The following is a 25937-nucleotide window of genomic DNA, read 5'->3' on the forward strand; positions in this document are numbered from 1 at the left end:
TTACTGTACTGCTGTAGTCGAAGAGGCTGTACGGAAGTTTGTTTGATAAATACTGCACAATTTAAAAACTTCACCCCCAATCCCACCTTCCCCAAAACATGTGTAAATATAGGACTATAAATATTGGACTATAAATATTGGGCTAAAAAATGTCTCCCTATTTTTTTTTTAAGATGGAGAACAAGCTATGAAGGAAACAGTTTTGGTGCAGGTACATCCAACTAGCCAAAAATAATATGTATCACGATATGTAACCGTATTGATTATACCCCCATCACTAATGTATACCATGTGTATCCTGTACATATGACTAATAAAATGTTCAACTTAAATTGTTCAACTCAATAATATGAATCAATGTCATATCTCCTGAAGATACACAATGCTTGCTCAAAGGTGTGCCCCTGTCCAATCAGGTCATTTCTGGGCAATATTTCTGTCCACTTAGGGGCCTTCTTTTGGATCAAGAGCAGCCACAGAAGTAAAAGTTCTGTAAAAACCTCTGTAAGCATAGAACTGCAACTTGTTAGCATTTGAGCCCTGTGCACTACAATTGGCTATGATTTGATGTATTGTGCTTGAGCAGACAGAAAGCTGAAAGGCCTTACGGCTACATCTCCTTCCTATAGCCTCATCCCAGACCCTGGAATAAGAAATGAAAATAGAATTCAGACCTGAAACACACTAATTGTAGATTGACAGCCTTTGAGAAAGTATAGTTCTATTTAGTTCTATGTTCCATTCATACCTTTCACCTACAGTATGTCCTTTTAAATTAGATGTTCATGCACAGTGCTGGAAAAAGTGCCCAATTGTCATACTAGAGTGGAAGTGAAAGATATGTTAATAGAAAATGACTAGTGGCGACCTGTCATTCAGGGCAGTTTTGAGCCCCACCTGTTTAGCTAAAAAACTACATATACAGTCAAATATACAAACTTGGACTCTTTTTTGCTTTCTTGAGTAATGCAGCTCCAAAATGCAGGTGTTTCAGCCTAGCTCAGTGCTTTCTGTGGTGGTGGGGCCACAGATAAAATGACGTCAAATCATGTTATATCTACCGAAGCAAAATCTTAGTTCGCAAGCTAGACCAGCAGTCATCATTATGATGCAATTAGACAATCTACTGACGAATCCTTTTCAATCCTTGTCATATGAAGAGAAATGATAGATAAAACGTATCAGAGCTCATCGGCCATTGGACATAAACATTACACAACAAGTTGGAAATCGCAAATTCAAATATGAGTAGTTTGGAAAGAATCTGTGGCTAACTGCAAGCGTTGCAAAGCAATAACTGGCCTACTATTCAGTGGAGTGGGTATGTCAAATCAAATCAAATTTTATTTGTCACATACACATGGTTAGCAGATGTTAATGCAAGTGTAGCGAAATGCTTGTGCTTCTAGTTCCGACAATGCAGTAATAACCAACAAGTAATCTAACTAACAATTCCCAAACTACTGTCTTATACACAGTGTAAGGGGATAAAGAATATGTACATAAAGATAAATGAATGAGTGATGGTACAGAGCAGCATAGGCAAGATACAGTAGATGGTATCGAGTACAGTATATACATATGAGATGAGTATGTAAACAAAGTGGCATAGTTAAAGTGGCTAGTGATACATGTATTACATAAGGATGCAGTGGATGATATAGAGTACAGTATATACGTATGCATATGAGATGGATAATGTAGGGTATGTAACATTATATTAGGTAGCATTGTTTAAAGTGGCTAGTGATATATTTTACATTTCCCATCAATACCCATTATTAAAGTGGCTGGAGTTGAGTCAGTGTCAGTGTCAGTGTGTTGGCAGCAGCCACTCAATGTTAGTGGTGGCTGTTTAACAGTCTGATGGCCTTGAGATAGAAGCTGTTTTTCAGTCTCTTGGTCCCAGCTTTGATGCACCTGTACTGACCTCGCCTTCTGTATGATAGCGGGGTGAACAGGCAGTGGTTCGGGTGGTTGAAGTCCTTGATGATCTTTATGGCCTTCCTGTAACATCGGGTGGTGTAGGTGTCCTGGAGGGCAGGTAGTTTGCCCCCGATGATGCGTTGTGCAGACCTCACTACCCTCTGGAGAGCCCTTATGGTTGAGGGCGGAGCAGTTGCCGTACCAGGCTGTGATACAGCCCGCCAGGATGCTCTCGATTGTGCATCTGTAGAAGTTTGTGAGTGCTTTTGGTGACAAGCCGAATTTCTTCAGCCTCCTGAGGTTGAAGAGGCGCTGCTGCACCTTCTTCACGACACTGTCAGTGTGAGTGAACCAATTCAGTTTGTCTGTGATGTGTATGCCGAGGAACTTAAAACTTGCTACCCTCTCCACTACTGTTCCATCGATGTGGATAGGGGGGTGTTCCCTCTGCTGTTTCCTGAAGTCCACAATCATCTCCTTAGTTTTGTTGACGTTGAGTGTGAGGTTATTTTCCTGACACCACATACGTATGTGGTCCAAGTCTGGGTTTAAGGGTCTCTTTTCCAAGCTTAAAAGGATAAACATTCAACACCATGGGTGAGAAAAGGTTGAATACATTGGCCATGCTGTCAATCCAGCAGGACTTCTGCCATGTTCAAAACAACAGGAAAATGTCAGACTTCAGTGAGTTCAAGACAACTGGGAACTCGGGGAAAAAAGCTACGATTGGGAAAATACGTTTTGAATGGTCATCCAACTCGGAGTTCCAAGTCGGGAACTCAAACCTCTTTCTAGAGCTCCGATCTGAAGATCACTGACGTCATCATTGAACCTAGTCTTGAAAGCATCATAAATCCAGAGAATGCCAGGCTTTGATGACAAAATTTGCCCAGAAGAAGGACCACCTTCCTATTCAAGTGAGAACAGCACAACAAGGTGAGTCCAAAAATGTCTTGTATGCTGCAGCATAAATTATGTAATATGCCAGGGAGATACATACATACTATAGCTAAGAAAGTAACACATGTGCCTCACCCTAAAATTTAGTTCCCTTTCCCCCTCATAACTTAGCCTACTGATTTGATTGGCTTGGTGGTGCACATAGAGAAATGTAATCATTGAATATTGTAAGAGCTTTCATTTTCTGCATATATGCACCCTTTATTTATCCTATGGTTCTGAATTGGTGTACAGGGAGAATACTGTCAGAACGGCCCATGATCTGAATTTTGGCGCTGTACATTTCAAATGTGCTGAACAAATAGTAATAGGATTCACATTCACCTAGGATAGGATAAGTAATCCCTCTCACCCCCCCCCCTTTAAGATTTAGATGCACTATTGTAAAGTGACTGTTCCACTGGATGTCATAAGGTGAATGCACCAATTTGTAAGTCGCTCTGGATAAGAGCGTCTGCTAAATGACTTAAATGTAATGTAAATGTAAATGTGTAATGTAATATTGACAGCCTCCGTCCTAGCTCGCTCATTAATGTCTTAATCTAAATTACAGATTTCTTCTTATCCTCTTGTCGTCCCCTTACGCCATAGTTTGTACATCTCAATTGTCAGTAGAAACCACATTTGTTTAAGCAAGTCAGCTATATCAGCTATGTTTTTTAAAAGGCAGTAAATGAGGCTGAATGAACTGTTTCGCTGCCAGACAAAGCTCCACTGATAGCCAGGTGTAGCAGTGGTAAGGATTCACTCAATGGTGCAACAAAGAAAACTCTGCTGTTGGGACAGCTTTATGTAGGCCCTAACAGTTTGTGGGCACAGTTTGTCTCCGTTATAGTGCAATTAATGTATTGTTTAGTGTTGTGTTGTGTAGTGTAGTGGCTTTGCTGGCACGCATCAAATGTTCTTTTTTAACCCCCACTAAGATTTACATGCTAAAATCGCTACTGAAAATGACTCAAGTAAAATTGAAAGTCACCCAGTAAAATTCTACTAGAGTAAAAGTCTAAAATTATTTGGTTTTAAATAGACTTAAATATTAATAGTAAATGTAATTGCTAAAATATACTTAAGTATCAAATGTAAAAGTGTAAATAATTTCAAATTCCTTATATTAAGCAAACCAGAGGATACGGTATCACAATTTACGGATAGCCAGGGGCACGCTCCAACATTCAGAGATAATTTACTAATTAAGCATGTGTATTAAGCATAGTGAGATTGATAAGTGTGTGAATTTGACCATTTTCCTGTCCTGCTTAGCATTAAAAATGTAACAACTACTTTTGGGTGTCAGGGAAAATGTATTGAGTAAAAAGTATGTTATTTTCTTTAGGAATGTAGTGAGGTAAAAGTAGTCAAAAATATATTTAGTAAAGTAAAGATACCCAAAACAACTACCTACGTAGTACTTTAAAGTATTTTTACTTAAGTACTTTACACCACTGTTTCTGCACAACAGACTCACAGATCTACTTGAGTCACTGCAAGTGCAGTACCTTATGTTGTTGACTGTTTAATTTCTCTTCCATCCACAGACTGTGACCTGAGTTCACCCGAAGTATAATCACTCTTCCATCTGGACAACAAGGTATACAGGTATTGTGCATAACAAGTCCCATCTGCCTGCTGTTGAGTTGGAATTGCTGAGCAGATCTTTTACATGTTTTCATTTTGGGGGCTTCAGAATCAGTGGGCGGACCTGGTGGGAAGATTGAATCATTCCAGTCCATTGGATTACTTGGTGACCTTGCAGAAAGTGTTAAATCGATCTTTCTTGTGCTGTGACTCATGCAGGCCCCTGAAAGGATGACAGTCCCAAGAAAAATGGACCTCGGGATGGATTCTTCTTCTTCTTATTATTATTCACCGGTCCAAAGTTTAGGAATCATTTTGAGTATTTCAGATCTGTCGCCAACCTTACATTTTTTCATTTTCAGTGATTTATGGGAATGTAGTATTGTAAATATTTTGATAATTTGACATCTTTGTGTATCAGTGCAATTGTAAAATAAAAACAATCCATATGCCTTCCTGGGCTACTAAATCATGCTCAAATTTGGATGAAAATATGAGGATTTGTTTAGGCGAGACAAAGTGTTCATGGACATTTAGTTTACCTCAACAATTCCCTTTCTTCATATTTTTTTTATTTGTATTTATTTAACCTTTATTTAACTCATATCTTTGAAAATGAATTCAAGCTACTTTGTTGCATAAATGATGATAACGTAATGATACTTATCTATACGGAACAAAAATAAACGCAACATGCAACATTTTTAAAGATTTTACTGAGTTACATCAGTCAATTGAAATAAATAAATTAGGCCCTAATCTATGGATTTCACATGAATGGGAATACAGATCTGCATCCATTGGTCACAGATACATTTACAAAAATGGACCTCACAATGGGGCTTAGGATCCCGTCACGGTATTTCTGTGCATTCAAATTGCTCATAGTGTTCATTGTTCATAGTGTAGCTTATGCCTGCCCATACCATAACCCCACTGCCACAATGGGGCACTCTGTTTACAATGTTGAGATTAGCAAACTGCTCGCCCACACGACGCCATACATGTGCTCTGCGGTTCTCCAAAACGACATTGGAGGCGGCTTATGGTAGAGAAATTAATGTTAAATTCTCTGGCAACAGCTCTGGTAGACATTCCTGCATTCAGCATGGAAATTGCACTTGGGGCAAGTTTTGAGGCAAATTCTGTGGCATTGTGTTGTGTGACAAAACTGCACATTTTAGAGTGGCTTTTTATTGTTCCCAGCACAAGGTGCACCTGTGTAATGAGCATGCTGTTTAATCAGCTTCTTGATATGCCACACCTGTCAGGTGGGTGGATTATCTTGGCAAAGGAGAAATGCTCACTAACAGAGATGTAAACAAATGTGTGCCCAACATTTGAAAGAAATACGCTTTTTGTGCGTATGAAACATTTCTGGGATCTTTTATTTCAGCTCATGAAACATGGGATCAACACTTTACGTTGCATTTATATTTCAGTTCAGTGTATATATCAATTGGAAAACCATTTTAAATCTTAGCATGAAGCCTCCTTCCATTTTTACTGCACTAACCATCCCCTTATGTATCCTGCCTACCTTGACATACTGTATCACACCATTGATCAAAATGAATTATAGCCAGGCAATTACACAGCTGTATCAATTAGTCCATTTGCTATTGTTTGACTGCTCACACCGAGCTGTACTGAAAGAGTTCAATCTCAATGGACTGTGCCTCAGGCTGGCTCAACCACCTGCAATCTGGGCGTTGCCCGTCTTTTTATTGGTCACAAAGCCCCTTTTACGCAGATGACACTGCTGAGCGGACTAGCGTAGAGGGCGGAGCGGGCTGAAGCCTGTCAGGGTCTGTGTTTATGCTCAGCTGGCCTGCCGTGACATTCTAGTCTACAGACATGGGCAGCACACAGCATAGGCAGGAATGGTCGTGGTCCTAAACAAGGGCTGCTTGCTTGGCGAGGGGCCAGCTCCTCTCTCTGTTCATCGGGTTCATATCCAGCTGCCTGGGAAGAGGGTGAACATGTGACCACCGCCGCCATGCACTCACATTAGAATCTACACAACATCCATGTGTAGAATAGGAGTGGAGGAGCTGAGGATTAATGGAGCAGATCAATGCCATCAGTACAGTGCTACTGCCACCCAGAGGCTAAATGACAGAATGACAGGAGGAGGAAATCAAAACAGAAGCCCCTGACAAAGACAGCTACAGAGCAACCTGGGTTGTCCCCAGGGAATGCCACCACTTTGCAGTCCACTGAGAAGCCATAGCGAGTGAAATAGTAAGGAGAGACAGGCCCCTGTGGAGGGGAACCAGGCGAGGTATATCAGAAGAGGAGTTCAGAGCAGCGAGTTATTCCCTTATACGTTTTGATACACTACGGGGTTCAGCCAATCAGCATTCAGAGCTCAAACCCCCCAGTTTATAATATATATTACCCAGCGTTAGCTTTAGGAGTCATCAGCTTTTCCTGTGGAGATTGTAGCTGGACCAGTGGTCGCCTTTATATGGCTGAGTCATATCTAAAGACAGACGAGGAGAGCTGGGTCGATGGCCCCAGTTGTTTACCCAGTTATAGCTGGAGCCCTCAAGCTGACCTGCAACTCTTCAAATACAAACATGAGGTGATAGCAAAGACTGGGGGACACTATGCACACATGACCCCACCCAAACCCTTTTACCAAAAATGTATTATTTTACAATAAAAAATATTAAACACCCTCTAAAATATGCCATATACCCAAAGTGACAGTGATACAAGCATTCATTTTATGTATGGGTGGTCCCAGTAATCAAACCCACAATCCTGGTGTTGCAAGCACCATTCTTTAACAACTGAGCCATACACGACCACCCTTTCATGTGCCCATTCTAAGGTCAAAAGTTGATTTCCATTCTTTCTCAGTTACAACCAGGAGAATAGACACACCAATAAAAACAAGTGTACGTATGATGCTATATCATAGGGAATGTTACCAAAAACCTGATGATGGAACAGGGGCTCGCCGTCTCGCCTCCAGGTTAGGGGCAGTGACCTCCGACCACGGCTTGATGGACTCTGAAGACTGCTCGCTGGACTCCGACCACTGCTCGCTGGACTCCGACCACTGCTCGCTGGACTCCGAAGACTGCTCGCCGGACTCCGAAGACTGCTCTCCGGAATCCGAAGACTGCTCGCCGGACTCCGAAGACTGCTCGCTGGACTCCGAAGACTGCTCGCTGGACTCTGACCACTGCTCGCTGGACTCCGACCACTGCTCGCTGGACTCCGACCACTGCTCGCTGGACTCCGAAGACTGCTCGCCAGACTCCGACCACTGCTCGCCGGACTCTGACCACTGCTCGCCGGACTCCGAAGACTGCTCGCCGGTCTCCGACCACTGCTCGCTGGACTCCGAAGACTGCTCGCTGGACTCCGACCACTGCTCACTGGACTCCGAAGACTGCTCGCTGGACTCCGACCACTGCTCGTTGGACTCCAACCACTGCTCGCTGGACTCCGACCACTGCTCGCTAGACTCCGACCACTGCTGGTTGAATATGTCCATCAAATTCATCCCTGAACCTTAATAAACGAAAAGAATAAACATGTCACAAAATCAGAACGACTGATCAAACCTTTCCAAAGAACATAAATAATATAGAATACATGGTACACCTCAATGCAGGACAGTTGTAATCAAATGCGGATCATACGGAACCAAGTGCACAACATGTTTGGGTAACACTTTAACATGAGGATTTCATCATTTGTATACATTTATATTGGATTATTATAAATGCTTTAATCAACCACCAAGTAAGTCCATTCTGACTAATCTTAAAATGACTGTATGTTATTCATAAACTGTAATGTATGTTATCACAGCCCCTTGGTCTACTACTACTGTGTATATCACCAGATTTCATTGTTTAGGAAACTCTCCTAAACACAGGCTGCTGTGCTAATCCAGGAGACAGATAGACTTAAATGGTATGGTCAAATTGTGCGCTCCACTGAGAGAGATAATTTTACACAGTCCCTGTATGCTAAACAAGACCCCCCCCCCCCTTCCCCCTTACCCTGCTGTATATTGTAACGAAATTCAAGCGAAAAACAGATACAGGACTTGATTATAATGTCAACATGGTTTCAGTGCTGCTGATAACATACAGAGAAAATCCCCTTGATAACCTTGTTGTTGTTGAAATAAATGTAAAAAATAACAACAGTTGGAACATGAATGATGTTATAAACTATTTTACATTGCTTTTTACAGTGCACATTGTTAAACACACATCATTTGTAATAAATTCACTGATAAAATTGCCTCTAAATTTGATCACTAAGATATTGTGTAAAAAAAAATCTGAAATTCTGGAGATTGGGTTTGATTGGCCAACAACAGAAAGGGTAAGATGGCGGAATGAACACAGCTGTGCAGATCGCCTCAAGATAAAAAACGTTGTATTCAATATCTGTAAGTTTGACTTAATATTAGCACTTCACAGGCAAACATGAAGGAGGGTAAACATTCAAAACCAATCCCCAAAAGAAAACGTGACACTTCAACGGACACAGACGATTTCTGCTTTTCCACACTGGGAATGATAAGGGTGGAAACTGATCTGTTAAAGTCAATACATGATCAACTGGGCATACTTGAGTTAGTCAGTAGAGATATAAAGGAGTTGAAGGTGAGCTGCTAGATGAGTGACGAAAAGCTGCGACAACAGAGAAAGAAAGGGTCAGTCAATAAGATTGAAACAGACATAAAAAGGAGAACATATTTCTTAGAGGAGCCTTACTTGACATACAGACTAGATCTATAAGAGAAAATCTGGTACTTAAGGTATCAAAGAAAAAGAGGGCGAATATCCTGAAAGTTTGGTGAAAATATTATTTCTTACAGTGCTACAGATCCCAAGCGATGCTGTCGACAAAATCCAACTCGATAAGGAATGTGGTAAAATAATTTGTATTCAACTTTCTATTTGTAGTATATCAGAAATGGACGAGACAACATTAGAAGAAAGGATAATTAACTAAATAATACTGAAACACAAAGGTACTCAATCAACAGGGTGGCAGGGTAGCCTAGTGGTTAGAGCATTGGACTAGTTACCAAAAGGTTGCAAGTTCGAATCCCTGAGCTGACAAGGTTCAAATCCATCGTTGTCTATTATTGTTTTGGTTAGTAATTTTTGTCTTACTTCACTGTATAGCCTCAAGCTCTGCTCAATATGCCTTAGCTAGTCCTTATGTTCAACCCCACACACATGCGGTGACAGCACCTGGCTTAAATGGTGCTTCTAGAGACAAAACCTCTCTCATCGTCACTCAATGCCTAGGCTTGCTTCCACTGTACTCACATCCTACCATACCCTTTTCTGTACATTATGACTTGAATTTATTCTTCCAAGCCCAGAAACCTGCTCCTTTTACTCTATGTTACCCTCTGAATGCACTAGACGACCAGTTAATTTAGCCTTTAGCCGTACTCTTATCCTACTCCTCCTCTGTTCCTCCGGTGATGTAGAGGTTAATCCAGGCCCTGCCGCCCCCCGCATCACTCCCATTCCCCAGGCGCTCTCATTTGTTGACTTCTGTAACCGTAAAACCATTGGTTTCATGCATGTTACATTAGAAGCCTCCTCCCTAAGTTTGTTTTATTCACTGCTTTAGCACACTCCACCAACCCGGATGTTCTAGCCGTGTCTGAATCCTGGCTTAGGAAGGCAACCAAAAATCCTGAAATTTCCATCCCTAACTATAACATTTTCTGACAAGATAGAACTGCCAAAGGGGGCGGAATTGCAATCTACTGCAGAGATAACCTGCAGAGTTCTGTCATACTATCCAGGTCTGTGCCCAAACAATTCAAGCTTCTACTTTTAAAAATCCACCTTTCCAGAAATAGGTCTCTCACCGTTGCCGCTTGTTATAGACCCCCCTCGGCCCCCAGTTGTGCCCTGGACACCATATGTGAATTGATCGCCCCCCCATCTATCTTCAGAGTTTGTACTGTTAGGTGACCTAAACTTGGACATGCTTAACACCCCGGCCAACAAAAGCCTCCTTCACTAATGCCGCCAAACATATCCTCGTAAAACTGACTATCCTACCAATCCTTGACTTCCGCGATGTCATTTACAAAATAGCCCCCAACACTCTACTCAGCAAACTAGATGTAGTCTATCACAGTGCCATTTGTTTTATCACCAAAGCCCCATATACCACCCACCACTGCGACCTGTATGCTCTCTTTGGCTGGCCAAACCCACTGGCTCCAGGTAATATAATAATAATAATAATAATATATGCCATTTAGCAGACGCTTTTATCCAAAGCGACTTACAGTCATGTGTGCATACATTCTACGTATGGGTGGTCCTATAAGTCTTTGCTTAGGTAAAGCCTTTTCTCAGCTCACTGGTCACCATAGCAACACCCACCTGCAGCACGCACTCCAGCAGGTATATTGCACTGGTCATCCCCAAAGGCAACATTTACTTTGGCCGCCTTTCCTTCCAAATCTCTGCTGCCAATAACTGGTACGAATTCAAAAATCTCTGAAGCTGGAGTCTTATATCTCCCTCTCTAACTTTAAACATCAGCTGTCAGAGCAGCTTACCGATCACTGTACATTTACACAGCCAATCTGTAAATAGCCCACCCGACTACCTCATCCCCATATTATGCTTTATTGCTTTTATTGCTTTTTTGTTTTATCTTGGCCAGGTCGCAATTGTAAATGAGAACTTCTTCTCAACTTGCCTACCTGGTTAAATAAAGGTGAAATAAAAAATAAATACAAAATATTATTACTTACCCTCTTGCTCTTTTGCACCCCAGTATTTTTTGCTCTTTTTGCACCCTCTACTTGCACATTCATCATCTGCACATCTATCACTCCAGTATTACCGCTATATTGTCATTATTTTCACTGCCAGGGCCTATTTATTGCCTACCCCCCTACTCTTCTACATTTGCACACACTGTACATAGATCTATTTATTTTTCTTTTCTTTTGTGTTATTGACTGTACATTTGTTTATGTGTAACTCTGTGTTGTTGTTTTTGTCACACTGCTTTGCTTTATTTTGGCCAGGTCGCAGTTGTACATGAGAACTTGTTCTCAACTGGCATACCTGGTTAAATAAAGTTGGAAAATATTTTTTTAAATAAAATAGTCACCTGGAATGCATTTCAATTAACAGGTGTGCCTTGTTAAAAGTTCATTTGTGGATTTTTTCCCCTTCTTATTGCATTTGAGCCAATCAGTTGTGTTGTGACAAGGTATGGGTGGTATACAGATGATAGCCCTATTTGGTAAGAAACCAAGTCCATATTATGGCAAGAGCAGCTCAAATAAGCAAAGAGAAATGACAGTCCATCATTACTTTAAGACATGAAGGTCAGTCAATGCAGAAAGCAACTCCTTCTCATGGTCCTTTTAGACTTGCAAATTGACTGAGATAAAAAGATCCCCTTCAGTAACTGAATATATCTCAGGGTTTGAGTGTTAGTGTTGGATTAATCAACAAATATTTGTCTATATATGGTCGGCTGTGCTTGCAATGTATCCATTTTTTTTACCCACAAAAAGGAAGTTAATGTATTAACTCTTAACCATGCGGATACCACCCATTTGACATTTACCAACATCAATACTCTGAGAAAAACAGGGCACTGTATCAAAAATCATGTTTGTAATCTGTTTGTTGCTTATACTGAACTGTATGTGCAAAGTTAAATGCCATTTTATAGGACGATAAATTTAAAAAATGTTAAAAATAGATCATTTTTTTATTTTGCATGTCACTGTTGCACTGAGAGTATAGAAACTATCCATGCTATCTATAGGGCAACTTACCTGCAGAAGTTCATACAAACTTTTTCCTGGATTGAGATGAGATCACTGAGAGCTTGTTTGGTTCCTTTCCTCCAGTACATACTGCTATGTTGCTGTTAAAAATGGAAATTATGAAATACAATACATGTGTTGCTTGACTTTAATCAAAATACAAAATTGAGCACTTTAATATATTACTAGTACAGTCCACACACCTGGCCACTCCCACATAGGGCTTTCAACGACCAGGTCAAGTGCCTTGGAAATCCCCATGGAATGTCTCAGTTCAAATCACAGGACTAAAACACGATTGGCTCTGCCAGTAGCATTCCTATTACAAGTGGATTCCACTTGAATCCGATCTTGATGACTGTTGATTCAAAGGGTTGTGTATTTCTGCTGAAGATAGTGGAGAGATAATGGAGATAGTGGAAAGATAATTTCATATTTTTCCAAAATATTAATTATCTGCAGTAAAATTAAATTAGTTTCATAAATCTTATAGTTTCAGGCAGTGTAATGGATTTGTTACAACACTTTTGGTGATCTTACTGTTGTAGGCCCTACCTTTGAACTCAACTGAATAACGGCTGAGAGGTGAGTAATGGACTACTTCAGCTATGTAATTGTTTGAACAGAGTAAACTGAGCTGAGCAAATAGTTGTACTTGTGCACTATAAAGTAGTGTACTATTCATGGTGCACTACAACCTTAACCAACATGACCACTGAAGGAGTGACAGTAAGCCTGTCTACATGGATATGGACCCTCCCTGAGTCCTTGGAGGAAAATAAATAAACAAAGTGGTTTGTTTGTTAACACAAATCATCCAAAACATTATGGAGTGCACGTATTTCTCTCTTTAGTTCATTGTTGTTTTACCTGAATTGTGACAGTTCACTGTCAAACTGCACATTGTTCCGGTGGACAACATTGAGGTTCCCATCAACAGCAACCACCTTCAGCTGAACACAACATTGGGGAAATGGATTGAGTGAGCAGCTGCAGTAGATTAAACATGTTAGTTATGAATAAACAATGAAACTGTCTGGCTCCAAGCCCGAAATCCAGAATGAGTGAAGAAAATGCCCATCAAATGCCCATCAAATGCAGTGAATGAACAGACCTAAATAAGTTGCCTACTAAATCTTGACAGTCAAATAATAGTGGCACACACTAATGGGTTACTTGAGAGACTACGTTTTCAAGATAAGCAAAGCTATAATAATGTAGCCTCTGATTGGTCGTTTTTTCTCCTCTTCCGTGTTAACTCAAATATATGCGTGCCTAGGAAGTATTACACACACAATGTAGTTATAATAGCCCTTCAAGTTGAGTGCTGATATCAAAACCTCCAGTACCACCCCAACATCGACATATGTGAAAATAGTGTGTTTTAATAGATACGTTTTTCCAATGACATCATTGGTGTGCATCGTGTGATTTTTACCAATTTTAATTAGACATGACCTACTAATTGTCTACTAATTGCCTGATCAATTGTACATAATGTTTCCGCCATCGTTTCATATTACTGAAAAGAGCTTCTGGACATTAGAACCGTGATAACACACCTCAAACTGGACAAGGAGTTTTTATTTAATGAGTCTGACGTGAAGGATATATATAAGGCCCAAATCCCTGTCATTCGTAAGAAGAGGAGACGCCGCTATAGAGGTCAATGAGCCGGATGCCTGGCGAGACTGCGTTGGCGAGTGGATAATCCACTGGAGAACGTGCAATCACTGGAGAATAAACTGGATAAGGTTTGTTCAAGACTATCCTAGCAACAGGACTTTCAAAACGGTAATATCCTATGTTTCACCTAGTCGTGGCTGATCAAGGATATGGGTAATATACAGTTAGCTGGGTTTTCCATGCAGAACATCAGCCTCCAGTAAGATCTGTGGGGATGGGGTGTGTCTCTTTGTCAACAACAGCTAGTGCGCAATATCTAATATTAAGGAAGTTTCAAGGTTTTGCTTGCCTGAGTACCTCATCATAAGCTGTAGATCACACTATTTAGCGAGATAGTTTTCAACTATATTCTTCATTGCTGTCTATTTACCGCTGGCACTAAGACTGCGCTCAATGAGCTGTATAAGGCCATAAGCAAACAAGAAAATTGTCATCCAGAGGCACCGTTCCTAGTGGCCGGGGACTTTAATGCAGGAAAATGTCAGTTTTACCTAATTCCTACCAACATTTCACGTGCAACTAGAGAAAAAAACTTCATTTGGCAAATCTGGCCATAACTCTATCCTCCAGATTCCTGCTTACAAGCCAAAGCTCAAACAGGAAGTACCAGTGACGTGCTCAATATGAAAGTGGTCCGATGACGTGGACGCTAAGCTACAGGACTGTTTTGCTAGCAGTCTGGAATATGTTCCGGGATTCATTCGATGGCATTGAGGAGTATACCACATCAGTCACCAGCTTCATAAATAAGTGCATTGAAGTTGACGTCCCCGCAGTGACCGTATGTACGTACATATTCCAAATAAAAGCCATCGATTACAGGCAACATCCACACTAAATTAAAGGCTAGAGCTGTCACTTTCAAGAGGTGGGACACTAATCTGGACACTTATAAGAAATCATGCTACACCCTCCAAAGAACCATCAAACAGGCAAAGTGTCAATATAGGACTAAGAACGAATCCTACTACACCAGCTCTGATGCTCGTTGGATGTGACAGGGCTTGCAAACAGCCCAATTACGCAAGCCTACCAGACGAGCTAAATGCCTTCTATGTTTGCTTCGAGGCAAGCAACACTGATCCGTGCATTAGAGCACCAGCTGTTCTGGATGACAGTGTGTGCCAATGTGAGTAAGACCTTTAAACCAATTAACATTCACAAGGCCGCTGAACCAGATGGATTACCAGGACGCATACTCAGAGCATGTGCTGACGAGTTGGCAAGTGTCTTCACTGACAGCTTCATGTTCCTTGGTGTCCACATCACTAAGGACCTATCATGGTCCAAATACACCAACACGGTTGTAAGGAGGGCACGACAATGCTTATTCCCCCTCAGGAGGCTGAAAAGATTTGGCATGGGAACTCAGATTCAAAAAATGTTATTCAGATGCACCATCGAGAACATCCTGATTGGTTCCATCACCGCTTGGTATGGCAACAGCTCGGCATCCGCAAGCTCAGCTCGGCGACCGCAAGTCGCTACCGAGGGTAATGCGTACGCCTCAGTACGTGACTGGGGCCGAGCTCCCTGCCATCCAGGACCTCTATACCAGGCAGTGTCAGAGGAAGGACTGAAAAATTGTCAAAGACTCCAGCCATCCAAGCCATAGGCTGTTCTCTCTGCTACCATCACAGCAAGCGGTACCGGAGCGCCGAGTCTGAAACAAAAAGGCTCCTTGACAGCTTCTACCCCCAAGCCATAAGACTGCTGAACAGTTAATCAAATGGTTACCAGGCCTATTTACATTGACCCCCTTAGTTTATTTTTATTTTTTGCACTGACTCCATGTACACACACCACACTCACACATACTACACTGACATTCCATCACACACACACTTGGACACACACACACAAAACACATGCATATTGACACCACACACACACACACACACACACACACACACACACACACACACACACACACACACACACACACACACACACACACACACACACACACACACACACACACACACACACACACACACACACACACACACACACACACACTCTTCACATACGCTGCTGATATTCTCTTTTTATTATCTATGCATAGTCACTTTTCCCCTACCTACATGTACATATTACCTCAATTATTTTGACTACCCTGTACCCCTGCACATTGACTCGGTACCGGTACCCATTGTATATAGCCTCGTTATAGTTATTTTATTGTGTTACTTGTTTTCCTTTAGTTTATTTAGCAAATGTTTCTTACTTACTTTTAAAAAAAACTACATTGTTGGTCAAGGGCCTGTAAGTAAGGTAAGCATTTAACGGTAAGGTCTACTACACCTGTTGTATTTGTAGCATGTGACGAATAAAATGTTATTTGATTTGATGTCATTGGAAATACTTAGAGAAATATATATTTTTTACCACAAGATATAGAAATGCACCATTTTCAATATGTTGATGTTGGCGTGGTGCTGGAGATGATGAACATGAGAATTTGTGATTTTTTAAATAAACACAGCTAAAGAAACAGAACCATACTCTATAAGTCATATATATATATATATATATATATATATATATATATATATATATATATATATATATATATATATATATATATATATATATATATATATATATATATATATATATATATATTATACTATTTATGCCTAAATAGCATTTGCGAAGTCATCAACAGCTATTGTTTCAATTCATCCCAGGGTTAAACAAAACAAATTGATACAGTGCCTTCAGAATGTATTCATACCCCTTGACTTATTCCACATTTTATTGTGTTACAGGCTGTAACTTACAGGCTGAATTCAAAATGGATTAAATAGTTTTTTTTCTGACCCATTTAAACACAATACCCCATAATGACAAAGTGAAAAATTGTTTCTAGAAATGTTTGCAAATGTTTTGAAAATTAAATGCAGAAATATCTTATTTACATAAGTATTCACACCCATGAGTCAATGCTTTGTCGAAGCACCTTTGGCAGTGATTACAGCTGTGAGTCTATCTGGGTAAGTCTTTAAGAGCTTACCACAACGGGATTGTGCAACATTTGCCCATTATTCTTTACAAAATTCTTCAAGCTCTGTCAAATTTGTTGTTGATCATTGCTAGACAACCATTTTCAGGTCTTGACATAGATTTTCAAGTAGATTTAACTCAAAACTTTAACTCGACCACTCAGAAACATTCACTGTGTCTTGGTAAGCAACTCCGGTGTAGATTTGGCCTTGTGTTTTAGGTTATTGTCCTGCTGAAATGTGAATTAATCTCGCAGTGTCTGATGGAAAGCAGACTGAGACAGTTTTTTTCTGCCGGTGCTTAGCTTTATGCAATGTCTTTTTTATCCCCGGAAAACTACTCAGTCCTTAACAGTTACAAGCATACCCATAACATGATGCAGCCACCACTATGCTTAAAAATATTGAGAGTGGTACTCAGTAATGTGTTTTATTGGATTTGGCCCAAACATAACACTTTGAATTTAGGACAAAAAGTGAATTGCTTTGCCACATTTTTTGCAGTATTGCTTTAGTGCCTTGTTGCAAACAGGATGCATGTTTTAAAATATTTTTTATTCTTTACAGGTTTCCTTCTTTTCACTCTGTCAAATTAGGTTAGTATTGTGGAGTAACTACAATGTTGTTGATCCATCCTCAGTTTTCTCCTATCACAGCTATTAAACTCTGTAACTGTTTTAATGTCACGATTGGCCTCATGGTGAAATCCCTGAGCGGTTTCCTTCCTCTCCGGCAACTGAGTTAGGAAGGTCTCCTGTATCTTCGTAGTGACTGGGTGTATTGATACCACATCCAAAGTGTAATTAATAACTTAATCATGCTCAAAGGGATATTCAGTGTTTTTTTATATATTTTTTTAGTCATCTACCAATAGGTGCCCTTATTTGCGATGCATTGGAAAACCTCCCTGGTCTTCATGGTTGAATCTGTGTTTGAAATTCACTGTTTGAATGAGGGACCTTACATATAGTATAATTGCATGTGTGGGGTACAGAGATGAGGTAGTCATTCAAAAATCATATTAAACACTATTATTGCACCTTCCAACAAGAAAACGACGGAGTCTCTGAATGTCCTTGAGTCGTCCAGCCAGAGCCCGGACTTGAAACCGATCGAACATCTCTGGAGAGACCTGAAAATACTGCGCAGCAATGCTCAATCCAACCTGACAGCCCTTGAGAGGATCTGCAGAGAAGAATGAGAAAACTCCCCAAATCAAATCAAATTGTATTTGTCACGTGTCCCGAATACAGTGAAATGCTGACAAATACAGGTGTGCCAAGCTTGTAGCGTCATACTCAAGAAGACTAGATGCTGTATTGCTGCCAAAGGTGCTTCAACAAAGTACTGAGTAAAGGGTCTGAATACTTATGTATATGTGATATTTTTTTGTTGTTCATATAAATTAGCAAAAACGTCTAAAACTATTTTTTCTTAGTCATTATGGATGTAGATTGATGAGGGGAAAAAACAATTTAATACATTTTTGAATAAGGCTGTAACGTAAAACAAAAGGGGTCTGAATACTTTCTAGGGTTTCAAGCTTCGGTTGATGTCAAATTGAATCTTCAAGTTAATAATGAATATGTTTGATTCACATCTCCATTTCATCCAAAAATTAAAGTTAAAGAAAAGTTTTTAAAAGTGTTAAAAAAAAGTTAAAGAACAGGACTAAATCAAATGACAAGTTTAAGGTTGAATTAGATTTAGTCCTATTCTTTAACTTTGATTTTTGTTTGAGATGCAGAGGTGAATCCAACATATCAATGATTAATTTGTAGACCAACTGGAATTCAAATCAGACTAAAATCAGTGGCACAACATATACATCTCCTTTAAATGTTGACATTTGGTTGCATTGACAACCAAACACAATTCATCATCACTTTTGCAAGACAGTAAATAGCCTATTAACTTGTCGACAAATTAACAAATATGTTGGATTTACGTCTCCAACTAAACCCCCCCCCCCAAAAAGTTAAAGATTAAAATTAAGCCAGTGGCTCAAATTAAACTATGCAAGAATTACATACATCTTCATGAAAATGTTGATATTTGGTTGCATTGTCAACCTAACACAATTTGATATGACTTGTAATACAGTAAATGTCCTAAAGTTAAGGCTATCTTACAAACAAATTTAACCGTTTTTATTCAACCTTAAAATGACTAACCCATCCATTGCCATATTGTTGAGGTTACTGTAACTATAAAAGTCATATTATGTAATCATAGAACATGTGCATGTTCAAGATAGCATACAAAGGTTAGATATCTGTGGAGATCTTCACAATATAGATATCTGAACAGAATTTCATACTGTATTGATCACTTGCACTATGTACTTGCACAAACTTCTGTCTGTCTTTTCAGTGGTTGAATAAAGGTTGACATTTCATTGATCATCATCTCAACTGAATATTAACCACTTTTCTACGGCGAAATGATGTGGTTTGCAGTGGGTGGTGTAGTGACTGGCGAGCTACAGTACACTGGGGTGCGTTCCTATAGAATGTGCACGCTTGATTGAGCCCTTTTTGACTCTGCAGTCACTACTCTGTCCTTGGCGTTATTCATGTTAATCATTACCGGCTATTCTGATTACTTTTTTAAATCAAAAGTTATCTTTTGAGAGAGAGACCCCCCCCCCCCCCCCCATTGAGTTCTTTAATTTGCTGTATCAGCAGCCCTCTGCTTCTTTTTCAGAAACAGGAAATCCACAGGTCCCTTTGAACAATTCATGGAAGAGGGAGTGTTTGCATAGACAATCCCTGTGGTAGGCCTACTGATATCTTTGAAACACTTGCCTTAATGCTTTAGTAAGGAGAAATACCCATTTTCCAGGCAGTAATAATGGAGCAAAGGAATGATGTGTGAATAGGCCTAATTGCCAAGCATTAAACTGAGGGCATATTTCCTGTGAAGGGTTTTACAGCGCAGATACACCTGTTAGATGTGTCACCATGTCATCCATTTATGCCACCCCTCCAAAGCAGGACTCACCCACAACTTCAACAACACTGTTGTGTCAATATACTGTGCTGTGCGCCAGTGCCAACTAGTCCAAGTAACAAGTGGGTCATTCAAAAGATCTTTCTAGAACATAATGCATAAACATGTAAATGAATTTAGATTGTTAGGGCTAGATCATTTTTAAAAAGCACACTTACTAGATTATATAGTATGAAGACTCAAACGTAACTTAATGCTTGTGTAGCATAGTTTACTGCATGCATTACTTATAATATTGTATTATATAAAGTCATACTAACCTATTCACCTATTTTACTTTATTCTATTATACAGATAAGCAGTTTTCACCTTTTACCATAACTAGCTAAACTACACATTGTACTGCACCTAATTGGTCTTTTGTAAAAGAAAAGGCTAACCTTCAATTCTCCTCAGTTGTTTGCACATCAATTAAACTGCAGAACCACTGTACATAGGTTACACTACACACCTAATCAGATGCACACAGTGCCGTGGGCTATTCTACATGCGGCAGGTAGTTAAATAGACAACTTTTCATTCTGTCAGTTGTGCCTTCTTTTGATTGGGGAAATAAAAATCTAAATAGGTCGTCTATGCAAACAGGATGTTGTCGCCCTGGTGCTCCTGTTGCAATTCGACGTGTTCCTGTGAACCGATAAGATCCCGGAGTCGTAGGGAAACAGCGGTAGACGTGAGTCATTTGGTTGAGGACGAGGACCAACGCGAAATTGTCGCGGACCGAGCCAGGATGAACCAGGACATTGCACTTTTGAGAGAACAGTACAACTGCACTAAAGAGAAACAAAAGACCCGGGTGGTTTTATTCAGACAAGGTAGGCAACTCTTTCGATGAGTGCTGTGCGAGCTTGGCATGCACACAACCAGTTTTGTCTGGCAACAGGCCGATGTTCTGCTTCCTTGGTCTTTTGTATCTATACTGGATTTATATCATGTGAATTTCAGTAGTTTTGACTGAATTAGTCTGGGCTACTTTTGTTTCTTCATACAACTGATTATCCTGATCCGTCTGCTTTGAACAACAACAATGGCAGTTACTGTAGCCAGTAGACCTGACCCTTACAGCTGCGCGAGGGTCGGACAGACTTCCTTCGTGAACACCTGTGGAGCCCCTGCAATATATTATTCAGAAAACATACCTCAATCCAGGGATGACAAATGCCTTGTCCTTTAAAATTGTCCCATTCAAATAAAAGTGTATTTGTCACATGCGCCAATGGAATAAAAGTGTTGTAGACTTTACCATGAAATGCTAATTTGAGCCCATTCCCAACAACGCAGAAGTAAAAATGTAAGAACATTTGCTAATTGAAAAAAGTAACACAATAAATCACATTAACGAGGCCATATACAAGGAGTACCAGCGCGAGTCAATGTGCAAGGGTACGAGGTAGTTTAGGCAATATGTACAGGAAGTCTATCCAAACCTAATGCAGCTGTAAGCAAGAAGGTCAGATCTGTTGGCTAGGCTATAGGCTTCTGGAAGTGTGTGTGTGTGTGTCCATGTGTGTCATTTGAACACAAGTTATATTTTTGTTATAACATGACTACATAAGTAAGCACTTCATTGTTTTATTTTTTCTGAGCTGAAAGGTTGATTGCAAATGTCTGTTAACCTGTCTTTTCTATTCTATTTCCCGACAGTATCAGCTGATGACGCAACAGAGATCAGTGGGAAAGCCCTGGTCAACATGGTCCCGGTCAACCAGGAGATGAAGAGCACACATGAGAGGAAGAGGACGGTGTCAGAGGCTGAGCTTGATTTTGTTAGGCATCTGGAGATGACTCCATGGTACACACACTTAGGAATCCACCGACGGACCAACAGTATCATAGCACCTCATCCGAACCCCACATTCACCGGCAGCAATTCTTCGAGTTTGACTTCGCTCTCTGAGGACTGTCCTGAGACATCCAGTGACAAAGTAATGGGGGATTCTACTTCTTTCCATTCTGAAGAGTTGAGTTCCAGTAACAGCATTTCAGGCTCCCTGAAGTTCTCAGCCCCAGTCGTTTTGTCCAGACAACTGAGTTTTGGGGGCCAGCAGCCACCTCAGTTCTCCTCCAGCCCCCTTCACCACTACCCCTTCCCCCAGCGAAAAGGGCCCAAGAAGTCCGAGGCTGCCAGGAGACTTGGGATGTACACATCATTCTGATAAGAGAGGGAGTCTGCTATAGTGCAATATGTGTTATATGTTTCTGCATTAAAAACATTATTGTTGAGTTGCTATAAGGACATTTGCTATGCAGCCATTTCCATGTTAATGATGTCATGTACGTTGCTGTGCCTGACCCTGTGTTGGACCCGTACACCCGTACGTTAACGTTTGAGTTTCATCTCATTGGAGCCTAAATGTGTTTGTTTGAGAAGGGAATATATTTTCCCCAGTGAGTCTGCAGGACTGTCACTGAACAAATGAGTGGAACATGACTGATTATTCTCTGGTGTGCATAGCCTATTATTGTCATAAAGTAAGATTAATCCCAGGCATCCAGATGGAATGTGCAGACAGTGTGATGATGCAGTGATTTTTAAATATCTTTGTACAGTATGCTACTTCAACATGCATATAGAATATTAAAACATCCCATCAAAACTCTTTGAGTCATTTTAAAAAGGTACCATACTTTTGATGTTCTTTCCTTCGCTTCTACTATTCTGTGTTGTCATTTGTGTCAGTCTCTCGCTGCATTTTGTTTTAGGCTAAACTCCAATCGTGTTGGTAGCATCGTAATATGAGGACCGAGCCATCTCCTAATCTAACCCCAAACCATGGGTGCAACTTTCACTGGGGAACATAATCTCAGACATAATTTACAGATCGCCAGGGGAACAGTCCAACTCTCAGACATAATTTACAGATCGCCAGGGGAACAGTCCAACTCTCAGACATAATTTACAGATCGCCAGGGGAACAGTCCAACTCTCAGACATAATTTACAGATTGCCAGGGTAACAGTCCAACTCTCAGACATAATTTGCAGATCGCCAGGGGAACAGTCCAACTCTCAGACATCATTTACAGATCGCCAGGGGAACAGTCCAACTCTCAGACATAATTTACAGATCGCCAGGGGAACAGTCCAACTCTCAGACATAATTTACAGATCGCCAGGGAACAGTCCAACTCTCAGACATAATTTACAGATCGCCAGGGAACAGTCCAACTCTCAGACATAATTTACAGATCGCCAGGGGAACAGTCCAACTCTCAGACATAATTTACAGATCGCCAGGGGAACAGTCCAACTCTCAGACATAATTTACAGATCGCCAGGGGAACACTCCAACTCTCAGACATAATTTACAGATCGCCAGGGGAACAGTCCAACTCTCAGACATAATTTACAGATCGCCAGGGGAACAGTCCAACTCTCAGACATAATTTACAGATCGCCAGGGGAACAGTCCAACTCTCAGACATAATTTACAGATCGCCAGGGGAACAGTCCAACTCTCAGACATAATTTACAGATCGCCAGGGAACAGTCCAACTCTCAGACATAATTTACAGATCGCCAGGGGAACAGTCCAACTCTCAGACATAATTTACAGATAGCCAGGGGAACACTCCAACTCTCAGACATAATTTACAGATCGCCAGGGGAACAGTCCAACTCTCAGACATAATTTACAGATGCCAGGGGAACAGTCCAACTCTCAGACATAATTTACAGATCACCAGGGGAACACTCCAACTCTCAGACATAATTTACAGATAGCCAGGGGAACACTCCAACTCTCAGACATAATTTACAGATCGCCAGGGGAACAGTCCAACTCTCAGACATAATTTACAGATCGCCAGGGGAACAGTCCAACTCAGACATAATTTACAGATAGCCGGGGGAACAGTCCAACTCTCAGCAGTGGTGGAAAAGGTATCCAACTGTCATACTTGAGTAAAACCAAAGACACCTTAATAGAAAATGACTCAAGTAAAAGTAAGACCCAGTAAAATACTACTTGAGTAAAAGTATTTGGTTTGAAATATTCTTAAGTATCAAAAGTATAAATCACTTCTAATTCCTTATTAAGCAAACCAGATTGCACTTATTTTTTTATTTACAGAAAGCCAGGGGCACACCCCTGCACTCAGACATCATTTACAAACAAGGCATGTGTGTTTAGTGAGTCTGCCAGATCAGAGGCAGTAAGGGATGTTTGGTTGATAACTGAATTGGACCATTTTCCTGTCCTGCTAAGCAATCAAAATGTAATGAGTACTTTTGGGTGTTAAGGAAAATGTATGGAGTAAAAAGTACAATCTTTTCTTAACGAGTGAAGTAAAAGTAGTCAAAAATATGAATAGTAAAGTACAGATACCCCCAAAAAGTAGTACTTTAAAGTATTTTTACACCACTGACACCCAGACATCATTAGGCCGTCATTGTAAATAGGAATTTGTTTTTAACTGACTTGCCAAGTTAAATAAAGGTTCAATCAAAAATAAAACATAAAAATGTACAGATCGCCAGGGGAACATTCCAACACTCAGACATAATTTACAGATCGCCAGGGGAACATTCCAACACTCAGACATAATTTACAGATCGCCAGGGGAACATTCCAACACTCAGACATAATTTACAGATTGCCAGGGGAACATTCCAACACTCAGACATAATTTACAGATCGCCAGGGGAACATTCCAACACTCAGACATAATGTACAGATCGCCAGGGGAACATTCCAACACTCAGACAATTTACAAACGTGGCATGTGCCATCAGATTTGCTACCAATGCTCCTTATAGGACACATCACTGCACTCTATACTCCTCTGTAAACTGGTCATACTGTATACCCGTTGCAAGACCCATGTGTTGATGATTATTTATAAAACCCTCTTAGGCCTCATTCACCTCTATCTGGGATATCTACTGCAGCCCTCATCCTCCACGTACAACACCTGTTCTGCCAGTCACATTCTGTGAAAGGTCCCCAAAGCGCACACATCCCTGGGTCACTCGTCTTTTCAGTTGGCTGCAGCTAGCGACTGAAACGAGCTGCAACAAACACTCAAACTGGACAGTTTTATCTCAATCTCTTCAATCAAAGACTCAATCATGGAAACTCTTATTGACAGTTGTGGCTTCTTTGCGTGATGTATTGTTGTCTCTGACCTTCTTGCACTTTGGGCTGTTGTCTGTGCCCAATAATGTTTGTACCATGTTGTGTTGCTACCATGTTGTTGTCATGTTGTGTTGCTACCATGCTGTGTTGTCATGTGTTGCTCCCTTGCTATGTTGTTGTCTTAGTTCTCTCTTTATGTAGTGTTGTTTCTCTTGTCGTGATGTGTGTTTTGTCATATATATATATATATATACAGTGGGGAGAACAAGTATTTGATAAACTGCCGATTTTGCAGGTTTTCCCACTTACAAAGCATGTAGAGGTCTGTAATTTTTATCATAGGTACACTTCAAATGTGAATCTAAAACAAAAATTCAGAAAATCACATTGTATGATTTTTAAATAATTAATTTGCATTTTATTGCATGACATAAGTATTTGATCACCTACTAACCAGTAAGAATTCCGGCTCTCACAGACCTGTTAGTTTTTCTTTAAGAAGCTCTCCTGTTCTCCACTCATTACCTGTATTAACTGCACCTGTTTGAACTCGTTACCTGTATAAAATACACCTGTCCACACACTCAATCAAACAGACTCCAACCTCTCCACCATGGCCAAGACCTGTGTAAGGACATCAGGGATAAAATTGTAGGCCTGCACAAGGCTGGGATGGGCTACAGGACAATAGGCAAGCAGCTTGGTGAGAAAGCAACAACTGTTGGTGCAATGTTTTAGAAAATGGAAGAAGTTCAAGATGACGGTCAATCACCTTCGGTCTGGGGCTCCATGCAAGATCTCACCTCATGGGGCATCAATGATCATGAGGAAGGTGAGGGATCAGCCCAGAACTACACGGCAGGACCTGGTCAATGACCTGAAGAGA

General features: G+C 40.6%; 2 protein-coding genes across 3 annotated transcripts; one reads left to right on the forward strand and one right to left on the reverse strand.

The window, feature by feature from the left end:
- Positions 1-5856: 5856 nt before the first annotated feature.
- Positions 5857-12593, reverse strand: LOC123990323 (bifunctional endo-1,4-beta-xylanase XylA-like). Of its 2 annotated transcripts, XM_046290916.1 has the most exons (3): positions 12475-12593; positions 12281-12372; positions 5857-7989 (listed from the first exon to the last, which is right to left on the reverse strand). In XM_046290916.1, exon 3 carries the CDS (start codon positions 7979-7981, stop codon positions 7397-7399), a length of 585 nt encoding a protein of 194 aa, XP_046146872.1. In that variant the 5' UTR covers positions 7982-7989; positions 12281-12372; positions 12475-12593; the 3' UTR covers positions 5857-7396. The 2 variants fall into 2 exon arrangements, with proteins under 2 accessions (XP_046146872.1, XP_046146871.1); XM_046290915.1 differs by lacking the exon at positions 12475-12593 and having other exon boundaries at positions 12281-12415.
- A 7879-nt stretch (positions 12594-20472) lies between these two features.
- Positions 20473-22571, forward strand: LOC123990277 (uncharacterized protein C9orf152-like). The gene is made up of 2 exons (XM_046290866.1): positions 20473-20789; positions 21619-22571. Exons 1-2 carry the CDS (start codon positions 20561-20563, stop codon positions 22128-22130), a joined length of 741 nt encoding a protein of 246 aa, XP_046146822.1. The 5' UTR covers positions 20473-20560; the 3' UTR covers positions 22131-22571.
- The last annotated feature ends 3366 nt before the right edge of the window (positions 22572-25937 follow it).

The sequence above is a fragment of the Oncorhynchus gorbuscha genome, linkage group LG12, assembly GCF_021184085.1.
Source record: "Oncorhynchus gorbuscha isolate QuinsamMale2020 ecotype Even-year linkage group LG12, OgorEven_v1.0, whole genome shotgun sequence".
NCBI classification, from domain to species: domain Eukaryota; kingdom Metazoa; phylum Chordata; class Actinopteri; order Salmoniformes; family Salmonidae; genus Oncorhynchus; species Oncorhynchus gorbuscha.